Source organism: Ruditapes philippinarum, unplaced genomic scaffold (assembly GCF_026571515.1).
Source record: "Ruditapes philippinarum isolate M1 unplaced genomic scaffold, ASM2657151v2 ctg362_1_1_1_1, whole genome shotgun sequence".
NCBI classification, from domain to species: Eukaryota; Metazoa; Mollusca; class Bivalvia; order Venerida; family Veneridae; genus Ruditapes; species Ruditapes philippinarum.
Genome location: NW_026865001.1, coordinates 62,453 through 77,594, shown reverse-complemented (window position 1 = coordinate 77,594; position 15,142 = coordinate 62,453). Strand labels below are relative to the sequence as shown.

At 32.7% G+C, this 15,142-nt stretch overlaps 1 protein-coding gene across 1 annotated transcript; it reads left to right on the top strand.

Annotated features, from left to right (window-relative positions):
- Window positions 1-10,333: 10,333 nt before the first annotated feature.
- Window positions 10,334-13,780, top strand: LOC132727523 (neuronal acetylcholine receptor subunit beta-4-like). The gene is made up of 6 exons (XM_060713061.1): window positions 10,334-10,514; window positions 11,165-11,289; window positions 11,763-11,891; window positions 12,790-12,915; window positions 13,285-13,494; window positions 13,736-13,780. The coding sequence occupies exons 1-6, from the start codon at window positions 10,334-10,336 to the stop codon at window positions 13,778-13,780; spliced, it is 816 nt and encodes a 271-aa protein (XP_060569044.1).
- The last annotated feature ends 1,362 nt before the right edge of the window (window positions 13,781-15,142 follow it).

The following is a 15,142-nucleotide window of genomic DNA, read 5'->3' as shown; positions in this document are numbered from 1 at the left end:
TTATATGTTATCAAAATATTTACGAAGCTTTCGTGTGATTTTGACGTACTAATTATTACACGTCATTATATATCGCCAATGCTCGTAATAATCATTTCTAATTTTAAATATACCAATTCTATGATTTTAGTTCTAAAACATACAAGCGTTTTATTCCACACTTATATAAATATCAAATGTGTTACTTTTAAGACCTTATTTATACATGTACAATGATAGCTCAATTTTATGAGTATGCTCCTGCAAATCAAAGAACAGTTTCAGATTTATCATTCAAGATCACTTTTGTTATAACTTCATAAAGTGATACGTCATGTCTGAGATAACGCTAGAAAAATATTCAGTATTATATTTTTGTGCTCTCAAAGAAATAAAATATTGTTAAAAAAGGGTCGTGGCATTCTTTCTAATCCTGATCTCTTGCCAATAAATCTTCATATCATACAGCCTGGAAGTGAAATTAGCAACTTAGCCCTCTGAGTTTTGAGTTCAAATCCCGCCAGGGATTTTGGCTTCTTTTGTGCGAAAAAGCTATCAAGCTAGCTTACGAAAGGTTGGTGTTTCTACTCAGCAGTCCGATAGCGCCTGAAGTATTGCACGGATGAGACACCTGTAGTATTTCTTTACTGGTAAAGCTTAAAGGCCGCAACAGGACCTTATTACGGTCAATATGTTTAAAAGCCAATAAAAAAATAAAAGAGAAAGTGGGCCATAGTGAAAATATAATGAATACTGTACCTGTATGAATAAAAAACATAGGAAATTCTCTCAGAAAATCGCAGGATAGTTTATTTATCTATTTTTGTTGTTTTGATTTGTTTTTATGAAAATGAAAAGGGCAAAAATCTTCTCGGTAAATCATTGACGTTTGGTTTATTCTTTGGGAAACTATTACGTTGATACAACAATTAATAGTCGGATTGAGCTACTTTTTGATTTAGCTCTTCCGATAAAAAACCAAGATCATATTAATATAAAACGTCGGAAGGGGTATTGTTGAGACTTTGACAGATAGAGTTAATCAAAGTCTATGTGATAGTGTCTAATTGCTAGTTAAGTGAAGTATTCTGTTTAAATTGGTACTTCATCTTTCAACACCCACACGTGAACCACACTCGACAATCGCGTGATAAAATGAGTCTGTTTTTAATCAAACGAAGTCAAGCATTGTTTTTTTGCAACTTTGTATTACGATGAAATTTTAACTGGGAGGAGGGTCTGCGTGTAACAAGTAGGATTCCTTTAGAGGTAGCTGTTAATAAAACGGAGGTTGTTATGAATACCAAGACCCCGGGTCCGAGTGTGTCATCATTCTCAAGCTAAATATCTTTAAATGACTTCTTCATCTTCATCTGTACAAATCCCTCTATCTTTTAGGGGATGTTTAAAATATGTTTCGACTTAATAGCGAACAATGCAAGCAATGATCAGACCACAAGGAATGAATGTGTCGACTGATCTTGGTCTGCACTATTCGCATGGGAAGAATCTGTTCCCACATTCATACTTAGCTTTAAGCTGAGATCCCAAGTAAATATTAAGAGCATGTTATACTTTCGAGCAGGAGAGTAGTGACCAAAATGTACCATTAAGAATCTATAGCATTTTTTATGATTCGTTATGACTGCCATTAGATTCTATACAAAAACAGATACAGTTCACATTAAAGTCACGATCGACCAATGAAAATCAATGTTACAATCGTGTAGGATTATAAAATACCTTTAAACGACGTAATCCTGCGGGGACTTGTCGAAGTGAAGAAAAAACCGTCTCCCTCTGTATTTAAATATATAGCTTTGTGAATCGTAAGCGATCGAACAAAATAAATGAGTAAATGTGAGAACATCGTTTGATTTCCCCGACATTGTTGAGCGGTTTATTTTTGGCACTCCATGTTATGTCTGGGACCTTATTAAAAACAGAATTATTATTGATAGCATCTTAAGTGAATAAGGTCTTCAATTTTTGTACGGATATTAAGGGTTAAATTTATAGCTCATAAATTATCAAATACAAGGTGAGTCGTCAGTGTGAGAGACGCAACTTTGTCCACATGCTCGGCGTGTCTCCGTGAAAAAAAAGAAGAGAAAATGTGTCTGTCACAAATATATAAATATATGACTTAAATTCTTGGCAAAAATAATATTTATTTATTTCCCGCATAACTTTTTAAACTGCATGAGCGAGAGCAAAAACAAGTGCGCTTCAACAGACCATGAACGCGATTAATTCCGTGTTAATAAACGCTTTTTATCGCACTTCAACATAACATGAACGCGATTAATTCCGGGTTAATAGACGCTTTTTGAAATGGTCACGCTCCAGATCACCGCAGTACAGTAAAACCCTCGTTAACGACAACACAGATAATTATTAAAGACAGGAACATTTTTCTTTAACTGGTTGACGGATTTTTGTAAGAAATAAAACGAGCTTGATAAAGAATCTTCATGATATTTTTCGTTCTTTATACAAGAGAGACAGCTGTCTCGTAATGAGCAGACATATTCGCCAGCTTATTACCATGGTAATTGAAACATATAGCTATACTTGACGGAGATGACCCACTGTTACGAGTATCTGACAACACACTAGAGAGAAATAACTCAAGTTTAAACATTTGGCTGCAAGACTTCGTGACAATAATAGTACAATAATAGCGCCCTTTATTTATTATCGCCGTTAAACACAATTGCAGGTAGTTATTGTTATTTCGATTGATAAAGCGTTATTAAAAGTTAGAATAAGGGTTTAGTTTACATACTGTTATCATTATTTTAATAAATAAAGCATCATTAGGAAAATGAATTACAGTGAAATCAGTATACATGTATGTATGACAGATTACTTGACAGCAAGAAACATATTAAAGACTTTGTTCACATATATTGGATAAAGAAATGTAAAATGCGTAATCAAACTATAACCAAAACTGAATATCATTTCCTTTTGTAGTGAATTAATATTATCAGACTTACGCAAAACAAACGCATTATTTTAGAAAACAAAGCAATAAGCGATTTTGCGACAAATTGTATCTTTAACTATTATTGGCTGTCAGGTAATAAAATCCTCAAATTAATTTCCAAAATTGACACATCACACACAGACTGTGCTAGGCTGCTTTTAATAATGCACTTTTAAACACCAAACTGATTTTGAAAAGAAAAAGTTTAAAGTGTTAAATATTTATAAAATGAGACGATGTTGTCTCATTCAAGCTTTCTTTCGTTTTATAATAGTAAAAAATCGTAACTTTTCTTGTATAATGTTTATCTATAAAGCGTTGTTATGACAATGATGATTGTTGTTTGCCATACAGACGCTCATGTGATTATATTAGTGGCAAAATGTGTCGACCATACACGGGAGTATGGCGGATGCATTTAGTTACATATAATTGAACGGCAAATTGCAATGTTTATAAAGCGTTGCAAACGATAAACTCAATATCAAACTTAAAAAATGAACTATATAGGATGCATTAGAAAAAAATGGCTACAAAAAAATGCTCTATTGTTCTGCTTGAAAAGTGTAGTTACAATAATAATGCGATTCTTTTTTAAGGAACGTATATGATTTCAGACAGTCAAGAGAACAAAATAATCCCTTGAAACTGTGATCGTATTTGTCAACAAAGATACCTGTATATTTCATTTTCTGTCTTATATTTATATTTTCCTTACACATCAATTTTGCGGTTTGTGTTTGAATTTGTGTGAACTATGCTCTTCGTTTCAATTCACTCATTCACTCGACTATAAAGATCTTATGCAAAATCCAAAAATAGATCTCCATGTTTTGTTGTTTCAAAATTCTATGGAAAATGCATAATCTTTATTAAGATATGGAATTCTTTCCCTAACCTTTATATAGTCGTCTGCAGACCCCGTCTGTCAAATCTTTCATCAACTATGCTGGAAATTTACTATTTGTCTGAAATAAAAAGAATACAATTCAAAGCAATAAGAGAAATACATACACCGAAGATGTACGAGCAAAGAAGTAATTATATGTTATATATAATGGTATATTGTCGGCAAAAACAATAAATATATCTACGTTCCCTATTTTGTGATCGTAGAGTATTAGCGTCTGATTTATGCCGAAATTAAGAGATGATCCCCACGGGTTAATCGAGTCTTCAAATTTGTCATAAAATCGTCGAGCAGTCAATTTCCTACATTATCTTTCGATTCATATACCATTTTTATGATTCTTATCAGCTGGCAATGCTTGGAAAATATTAAATAATGGGTCTGTCAAGCGATTTATCTTTCCGGGAACGTTTCAATTACAGACTCGTTGACATAAGCGACATGAACGGGCGCGCAGACGGAAATAAAAGTGATTAGTACTCAAATACATTCGCCCGCAGAAATCTCGCTGCGGTGTTTTTGCGAATATTTATTGTCCAATCAACTGTAAAGATGCAGGAACGATTAGTTAATTAAAGTACTAATCACAGCCGAGATAATATAAATTATCAGTGTGTAGATAAATGTAGGTTGTACGGTTTGACAACACGTTGTTTACGAAACTAGAAACAATTTGCGATTACTTTTTCGATCAAATATTTATCAAAGAATAATTGCTTCACATTCATTAATTAGACTTTTGATTTTAAAGCTAATTATGAACATTAATAAGTCTCTCGATTTCGGAATTAAGCGTTAAGGGAATACTGCGCTGTTAAATGAAAATTTACCGAAAATTAGGCAAAGAGTTTATACTTACATTGATTTATAGACAGTCTCATTTATACACCACCGAAATGTAGAGTGTATTTTTAGTCTGTAATTAGTAAAATTACGTAACATTTAAGAAATTTTCCCCTAGAATCAGCATTACAAATTCTACTTATTTCTTCTTCAAAAAGAAACCTATGTGACTAAAACATACGCATATTACATAGGCACTATATAAAAAAAGAAGTGTACAATAATTTCAACGAACCTAATTGCATTTTCTTCTGGCTTACAGCATTCTGTAAAAAACTCACAAAATGTTCTAGATCTGAAACTGGTTTAATTTCTCTATAAAAGTACACGGAAGAAAGTACCTAAGTAAACTGTGAACCGGGATCTGCCTGAAACGCGGGTGATAAAGTCCCGAGTTAGACGTGAGCTATTCTTCCATTTCACCGGAAGAACCTTTTTAAAAATTTGAATAGTTATTACACCCATTTGGAACACAAACTATTTTTACTGATACATATTTTCTCTTCTCTTATTTGGTTGGAACAATGCATAATATTGTGTTCTTCGACCTGTTCAAATGTGCATGCGTAGTGATCAATCTACATAAATTGTACTTGTTTACATGTTTCTCAGTAATTACATGTCATTACCATCATCACCATCATCATCATCATCATCATCATCATCATCATCATCATCATCATCATCATCATCATCATCATCATCATCATCATCATTATTATAATTATTATGCTTTCCATTACATCTTGTTTTTCTTTACTTCTCTTTCTCTTCATAATCTAAAATATTTGTAAAATTTAAAACCTTTAAATAGTTCCTGAAACATTACTGAAAATGAATAATGAAATTTGATATTATAAAACTAAATTCAAATAAATTGAGTCTAAATTTTACTGACTTCATGGGAGCACCCTTGAGTATCTGCGCACTTGCTGGTCCGTTCACAGAGCCCACCTCAGCGGCGACTTTTAATGCAGAATCTTCCTTGACCTGTTCTTCGTTTGTTGATGGAGGAGAAGACAGCACAGTTTAAACATCATCTTACAAAAACGGCTCTTGTCAACGCCATCCTCCCGAGTTAGTCACAACAGGTCAACCAATCATCTCTGGTACTTGAGACGACTTGACCTTCCCTGCCGTGTGCCTTCTCCGCGACGTGCACGCCTCGGGAGGGATTTTGAGACGGAAACGTAAGAACTTTAGACCCGACCCTTTTGTATGTACACTTGATGCTGTGAAAGTGTACATTGTTTAATAATATTATAAAATATTATGAAACTGAAAACAAACAACACAGATTTAATCTCAAAGTTAAAAAAAATCTATCATTTGGAAATAAATACGTTAGAACAAAATGAATAAAATGATTATTTTTCTTCTAGACTTATTTTTTCCCTCTCAGATATAGCGTCGATGGGTTTTTGCTCGTTTAATTCATCTTTTTGGCCTTTTCCACATTCTTCGTCAATAACTATCATTCAGGTTTTTGCCTGCTTCCATGAAGACGGTACGAAAAATAAATCTGTTTGCGGAATGAGATATTATCGCCCAGCAGGTGGCGTTTCTTGTCAATCTTAAATTATTACAAGTCAATACATCTCATCGAATGAACAAGGGTGTTTAATATTTGATAAACCTAACATCATAAATTTGAATAATACCGTCGGCACCATAGCGAGGCTATTACGGAATAAACGATTCCTATAAACGGCGCTAGAGGGCGCCAACAAAAACAATACAGGCATATTGTCCTTTCATGACAGAACGAAGGAAATTTACGGCAATTTAGAACAATTTCAGAATCTCTTCAAAGTTACACTTGATTTAATTGACTTTTCTGTTTTTCTTGTTGTAAAAAATGTAAAGTCATTTAATTGTTCTGAATGTTTTTTGTTTTTGTTTTGAATAATGAAAAAGAAAATACCTCGAGAAAGACCGAACATATTTCTTTTATTCGGTTATTTGCCCGAAGAATGAAATCAGGAATGTTTGATTTGAATTCTTTTATATATGAATAAATATATTTATTCAATTTATTTTTGTTTCGGCATTCTGACTTTTATCAAAATAATACAATTGCTTTTATTATTTTAAGAACGGCACTATCTAAAATCTTTGCTAGAAATGTTTTGTTTTACTAATAAAAATCATAAGACCGAAACCTAAATAAAATGCATGACTGCCAATCTACTTTTTATCTAACGGTTTATAATTCCAATGAATTATGTCTGTGAGATATTAAAAATTAAAAATATATTGCATATTATTGTATTTCTTAAAGCCTTAAGATTTTATGTTTATTTTATTTATCATATTTTCTTTTAATTTAAAAGAAGATGATCTAAATTAAGAACAGGAAAAATGTTGACAATTATACAAATTAGGCAATTCTAAATCAGTTACTATATATGATCCGGGACGTCCAAGATATTTCTTACAGAAATTACCTATAACATGCCAAATATGCAGAAAAAAAGTCTCTTACTGCGTTAATAACGGGTGAATTTTGTTATAAAAATAGTACATGTTGTATTTTGTATAATAGATCTACATACAAACTGAATGTGATAATTCATAAATTACTTAAATTGTAAATAGATACTTTGTAAGTAAGATTGATGTAATTTTACTCGTCTGTGAAAGTGTCGCCTGAATCAAATACCGCAAAATCTTTTAACTCTAAATTATTCTTGATAAATTAATTCAACCAAATAAAAAAATGCAAGTTCTTATCTATAAATCATGTAAACTTGACCAATACCCTAAAATGCTTGCTGCTTTTTCTTATAAAAGTCCATGTATAACAATTGAAATTCATTTCATGCCATATGAGCTTTATCAAACTTTACGTTGAGTACAGATATTTTCATTTTAGCATGGAAGCCACAAGGATAACAAATATTTTAAATAAATAAAAATTGGATAGAAAATAAGAGTTTTGTCCGTCTTACACATTTAGAACTGATAATTTCCACATTCAGACGATCTATTGCATGTCGTATACGAGAAATAACAAAACAAGGTGTCTAATGGAAGCGTTCTCTTTACGGGAAGACGAGAGTTTGTAAAAATGCGAGTTAATGATAAATATGGGTCACGTTGATGCCGTGCACTCCGTATGAAACTTTATAATTACATATCAGAGCTGATAATTTAGTTATTTCGACTTTTACAAAGCCCATATTTGTCAATACATACACATAGTCTTGTACGATTCTCGATGGCGAACAGAATAAGACAAGTTTGTATCATGCAGAACTAAGTAGTAACTATACAGATTGCAGACCGGTTAATAGTAAACAACACCATAACACATACGCTTATAAAAAGCAAATTACAATTCTTAAACTTTGAAGCTTCTACTTCTGCTGTTGCTGCTGTTGTTGCTGCTGTTGCTGTTATTGCTGCTGTTATTGCTGTTGCTGTTGTTGCTGTTATTGCTGCTGTTTTTATTAATGATGATGATTATGATGACGGTGATTATTATGATGATGATGATGATGATACTGGTAATGAATGCAGATGAGAGAAGTACAACCTCCCCCCCCCCCCGGACTCCCTTTGCCAAACGCTTACCGTGTAAAAATATTTTTTAAAAACTGTTATTCAATATCCAGCACGTTTAGAAAACTTGAATTCATACTTTTGGCTCCTTGTACGGGTCTTGTTGAGACGTGCACTGGCGTTTACTTAAGCACAAAAACATTTTTTGCTCTTTGGTTATGCTCCTTTTTCCGTGCCGTACTTCGTGCTTATGTTTAACAAAGTACAGAATAAACTCGGTATTCTAGTATCATCAAATGTCTTCAAGTATAAAATATACATATTATATGATGAGGGTTAGTAGTCCTTATATATTCCTCTTGATAATTAATGATCTTTTTTACCAGGTTTTAATGACCTTATAAGATAATTAGAAGACCATATATAAATCAATTGTTCCTAATTAATGATAAAAGAAAACGACCTTTTTTCTCTCAGAATTTGATCATAAACCGGATATGTTGTATGTGTTAACTTATTGCAAGTCCACTCTTATACCATATATGTGTTGTTTTTTTTCTGGAAAATATCAATGGGTTTTTCGTGGATAATACTAGAATACAATCCTTGTGGCAATAGTGCAAACTTTGTAAATTAGGATTAAAATATATGAATCTAGTGTAGTATGGTCGACAAAATGCTTACCGTGATTAAGTTGTAAGTGATCTAGCCACATTTTTTTCAAACTAACGACTGTATTTTTTGGTTTTATCCATGTTTTTGTTTTTGCTTTTTCACGATGTTGTTGTTTACCTGATTTTTACTATTTCAATAAAGAACATTATCTAGATAATCACAAATATTTGTCTGTATTGTATTTTTAAAGAAATGACAGAGAAGAGGTTATAGTTCATGCTTTTAAAAATGCGGACGGTGGGGGGGGGGGGGGGGAGTTGTGTATTTTAGTACTTGTTTAGTTATTGGTGTCACAAAATAAAGAGAGATAACTCTGTTGTGACAACAATAAACTAGTTGAAGAGTTGTCCTTTCTGTACGATAAAGTGTTTTTTCTTTGTTGTCCTTTAGTAAAATCAACCGGTGCACTCTTAGTACTTTCAAATATTAGTTTTCTCTAAAATCAATGTGTGTTACTACTGTTTACATACCGCATATAATAGGTTAATGTATCATGTATATAAAACAAAATTATATGCTTAAGAATGAAAATCCTTGTTTTGAAATACTCATTGTTTTTTGGTTTAAGAAAACAAAACAAAAACAAAAATGTTTTGAAAATTACTTTTTGATAAAGAAACACTCTATATTTTAAGTCAACGTTTATTTTTTTGAAAAAAAGACAACACTCTTTGTTGCAAAAAAAAATTCGTTCTTTGTTTGTATGGAAACCAATGATTTGTTTTTAAGAATTTTTCGTTTCTTGTAGAAAACATCTTTTACTTTAAGAAAATCATTCTTTTGTTTTTAGAAAACACTCTTTGTGCTGGAATCAATTCTTTGTTTGAACAAAACAAAAACAATGATTTAAGCATTTTTGTTTTGTTGAAAAAATCTTTGTTTTGTAGACATTCTTTGTTTTGTGGAACATTTTAAATGTTTAGAAATATCAAAAGTAATTTTGGTCATGAAAACATATCTACGTCAAAATAATTTATTGATTTTGGAATATATCTATTTGAAAAACGCATGCATCTTTTTTAGCCTCTGATATTACTTTATTAAATATTTACCTACTTAATAAAATATTCAGTGCAGCTTTCGGGTTCACTGAATATTCATTAGAGAGAGATAGGTTTTAGGGTGAATCTGCAGTCATCTAATAAATTCTCATATTGGTTGTGTGTACTTTTTAAAACTGACTTTATTAATGAACGATTGATGAAGGAACCTAGTTATTTAAAGTTAGTTTTAGTTGAAAATTTATAGATTTTAATATACTTTCTACAAAAAGTATGTGTATGTGTGTGCTTTTTCTTTCTTCTTGCAAAATGTTATCAATTTTACATACCGCAATAGATGAAATATAAATCATATCATGACATTGTGGAAACGAAAACTGGAAGTATACGATCAATATTTGGAATACATTTAAATGCTCATATATCAATATGAGGCGAAGTTGTATATTAGTTGTTGTTTGTTTGATGGAAAAATTGTGCGCAGAGTCGGGAACCGACGTACAGGACGTGTTGACCAAATTGTTTACAACAGACAAATATAACAAGAAAATACGACCACTTGTGGATCAATCAGGGGCAGTACAGATAAGCGTTGACTTCTTTCTTACATGTAATTATCAGTTTCTCACAATCCAATGTAAAACTTTATAATTGATTTCTGATTGTCTTTGATTGATTAACAAGTATACGAATGTTCTGATTGTTTAAATTGATAATAAATTGATTAAAGACAACAGGAAATTTAAAAATTTTTTCAAAAAGTTAAAGAGCGGGAGAGTAAAAAAAGGGGGCATGAAAAAAAGTTTGGGAACAAAACCAAAAAATGAGAGAAGGTGGGGAAAAAATTTGACAATCAATTGTCTTTTTTTTCTCTGAAAAGTAGAGAACTATCTAATGGCATGTCAAAAAAAAAATTATGGGAGATAATTTGACCTTAACCCTTTCAAGTTTATCATCGTCCTTCACAGTTTTTAAATTTTATTCCGGAAGTTTTTCTGTTTCTGTATCACTTTCAGAAATCTATAAATAATGTAAAAAAGTAACACATTATTATGATCGAAGTAAAAATGGCTTATGTTGAAAATGATACCTTTCCAAAAAAACATATAATAACGGTCGAAGTACGATTGTATCGTAATATCATATTCATTACAAACGGAACACCTTGTCCTTATCCGAAAATATGACGGAAATGGCCGAGAAAGTGCTATTGACATATATAACATATATTATGTAATAGGCATACGTTTTTTCTTGTAGCAATCATAGATTTCAATGATCAAGACGAAAGTTTAAAGACATCTGGATTCCTAAGCATGGAATGGACGGACGAATATCTACAGTGGAACCCGGCTAACTACAACGGGGTGGATGTTATATTTTTAGTAAGTTACATGTACAAAATTGACCAAATATAAGGCACACGTTTCACTCTTTCATGTGAGGGTTCATTTAGAAAATAAACTGATCTTTTTAAATCAATATTTAGAATAGAAAATCTATGTCGATATGTCTATGGTATGAAATTTTAAGCAAACCAGGAGTTTTGAATATAATCTTAAACGTGTCCACCCGCGTAATTCAATAGAAAGACCATCGGATATGTAATCCCGGGGTGGCTGGTTCGATCCTCGGGCCACCCGACATTCCTCCGATAATGACCCTAATGGTCATTTGTCCTTCACCGCTGGTTCAGAAATCATGTAGGATAAGTTAATCACTGACAAGAAACTGGTAATTACTGGTCAGTTTTCTAGGAAAGCCGTATTAAAATTGACCTAAAATAGAAAATAAACCAACAAACAAAAGTCAAACACTAAAAAAGAAAAAATAATTTTCGATCATTATTTATATTTAGCCACAAGACGACATCTGGCGGCCAGGTGTGTCTCTACGGAATCCTTACAAGTCCTTCACAGGCCTTGGCTCAGCTTTTCTGAACTTGAGGGTAGATTCAAGCGGAGGCGTCGAATGGTACCCATTTCAGGTAAGATTTGAATGGTTTTAATTTCTTTTTATTTTTTTTAAGTCGTAGGGACTTTTTGAATCATACCACTGCTTTGTATAATCCAGATTTAACATGAACAGCTAGCGATAATGTATCATTGAACAGATATTAATTTTTGAAAATGGTATGCTATTATGAAATAGATAGATTTGATCACTAGATGATAGTAACGAATGTAAATAGATGAAATGATGGCCAAGTGGTTAAGTTGTCTGGCTCTTAACCAAGCAATCTTGGATTTGATCCCTTATGGGGTCACGACTATTATGCTTCATACGACACCACAACTGGTTAGGTCCAGGAAACCGAATCGACAATGGTTGGAATAATCTTTAAACTGTCATTACATCCGACAATAAATGTGTTTAAACTAACAGCACAGGGGCAGTTATATGTTGACAATGTTATGCATATAACCGCGAAATGTACAATTATCTAATTTGTGAAAAATGACCTAATATTGAAAAGCGTTGCAACGGTTTTCACTCAAATCGGGCTAAAATTGCACAACCATACCATTTTCAATTTATTTTTGGGTACATTTCTTAATTATCTTTTGCATATCTTTTTGTTTTAAGTCTCCAAGTTGTTAGTTTTTTATGTTTTTAGGGTTTTGTACCTCAGTGGAGTTCCTTTAATTTTTTATACCACTGCTACACGTTTAGTGACATGAGAATAGAATGGCCTTCACTCCGGCTTTGATCATGCCAAGAACAATGCGTAGAAACACATCATATCATTGTATTCTTTACCTATCTCACCACTATACAGAATCTTTTGTATTGTTTTCATATAAAATGAGTAGTGGTTTAAGTTATTTGCTTTCTTTTTGTTTATTGGTATGAGGCGACTATTAGCAGATTTTCTTGCATTCCAGGTGTTCGAATCTACTTGTGACGTAGACATCACATATTTCCCCTTCGACACTCAATCTTGTGAGCTCAAATTTATTGCATGGAGTTATTCAAAAGAGGAAGTGGAGTTAAACAAAGGCAGCAGAGGGGTAATACTCGCGGAGTATTCTGCAAACGCCGTGTGGGATATCGAATCCACATCCGCGATAGAAACTAACACCGGAGAAGCGTCTGTAACCTTCATCATCCGGCTGAAGCGCAAAGCTATATTTTATGTCATAAATATCATCATTCCAGTGATTCTTCTGTCAGTGCTGAACGTGTTTACATTCGTATTGCCCGTGACAACAGGGGAGAGGGCGTCCTACTCAATCACCGTGTTCCTTTCTTTGGCTGTCTTCTTAACGATTGTTGCCCAAGAGCTTCCCACTAACTCTGACGTCATTTCCCTTTTGTCAGTTTACTTAACAGCTATGGAAATTCTGAGCACACTAATAGTCTTGATATGTATTTTACAGCTGCGATTGGCAACACGAATTGTTGAGGAATTTCCGATCAACAAGTTTTACAAGACCATTTACAAGGTCTCCATGTTTCTACAATGCAGAAAGCAGAAAAATAAAGTGAAACCTTTGAAGTTACCTGATAAGAAAGCGAAAGATAAACTTAAGAAGGAGGACGAGTTTGACTCAGAAAGAAAGAAGTGTAAGTTAACATGGATGAAAGTTGTAAGTGCAATGGATTACTTGTTATTTTGGATATTTCTTTTGTTAACATTTATCATTACGTTAGTACTGTTTTTGCTTTGTGCAAATAACTGATATATTGCTTACAATATTATTTCAGCATTCTACCCCCCCCCCCCATCTGTCTAATACTTTTATGCGAAATGTTTGTTGCTGCTTTTTTTTTCAAATACTTTATGTCCTTGGACATAGCCTGTATGTGTCATCCATTTGATCCTTGCAGTCACCTGAAGAGGATTATAAACACGTAGGGGATAAGATAACATAGATTATCGCATCAACTTTTTTTTTCAAATATTTAACCCCATAAGAATATTCGCTATTGTATTATTATTTTTTTTGTTTGATAAAGGGCTAAACAACGAATTCTTCTGCAACTATCATATTTAGAGAAACTGCAATGCCAGAGTATGTTTAATCTTTGTGTATTGAAAATTGTAAGCCCGTTCGAGAGCATTTTTCTAATGATTTAATATCTAGAATGAAAAAAAGAAACAACATGACTGAACAATTAATAAAGTTACTGGAAAATTTTATATTAATGAATATTGTCATATTAATTGAAAATATATGAACGTCATTTTTTAAATAATTTGATCTCACATCTCAAACACGTCGACATACAAAGTGTACCAACAAGAAAACATGCTTAAAAGTAACCGTAAGCAAAGGACTTTTTTAAATTAAAGAAATTGTAAGTACAATTCCGTTCCTTTGTATGGAAAATATAATAACAAGATCATAAATTATATGGCGGCGGAAAATGCAGATGTAAACTCAGCCGCGGATTCAGCCCCGGGCTTCAGGGCTGCAGCCCCCCCATCTCGGCCCAAAGATACGTTTTCCAGCTGGGCTGGTATATTTTAATGCATTTTATGGTCCGTAGTGTATTCCGTTATCAAAGCAGTTGATTACCATTATCTAATTGTTAATCTCTTGCCTGGGGGCTTGGTTGAGAGTGTAATTATCGATCAACAAGTTATACACGCTTGATTGACATGACCGTTGAAACGGTGTATTTGATTGGCTGATCAATTTACAATCATCTAATGAAAATAACAGTTACATAAAGCGGCGAAGTTTGGCAGTTTGTTTACATGTGAAAATGGAGTTGCAATTTTCTTTAAAAACTGTTAGTTTCTGGCCAGATTGCGGCTATTATCAAAAGGTAAGTTTGTAGCTACTTATCACTTAATTAAAAAATCTGTTAATGAAGCAAAAATGATCTGAATTGATTCATTCCAAAATGAAACGCTCTCAAGCAACATTGGATTCCTGCTGGGGTCAAATTAGAAAACAACAAAAACTTGATACAACCAAATGTCTAGGTGATACAAAAAAGTAAGTTACATGGTTTGTTTGCCAATGGAATAAAATGTTTTATGTTATACCATGGGCTGAATTTAAAGGCCTACAGTAGCAGTGACTGTGTGCGGCAGTACTTGAATGTTTAACTTGACCCCTTCAACAAACAAAGTTTTCAAACAGTTGAAATTTAACTGATTGGACAGATTTGTCTGGATTGTAATAAGATATCAATTATATCAGCTTTTTTTAATTTTGTCATATTGATGTTCTTCAGTGCTTACAGGGAAATTACAATTATACCTCGTGAACATACTTAATTTTT

Excerpts from the sequence above, each read along its gene's own strand:
- LOC132727523 (XM_060713061.1), top strand. The coding sequence starts at position 10,334 with ATGAGGCGAAGTTGTATATTAGTTGTTGTTTGTTTGATGGAAAAATTG. Across the intron at positions 10,515-11,164 it reads CGTTGACTTCTTTCTTACAT|CAATCATAGATTTCAATGAT; the intron begins GTAATTATCAGT and ends TTTTTCTTGTAG. Across the intron at positions 11,892-12,789 it reads TCGAATGGTACCCATTTCAG|GTGTTCGAATCTACTTGTGA; the intron begins GTAAGATTTGAA and ends CTTGCATTCCAG.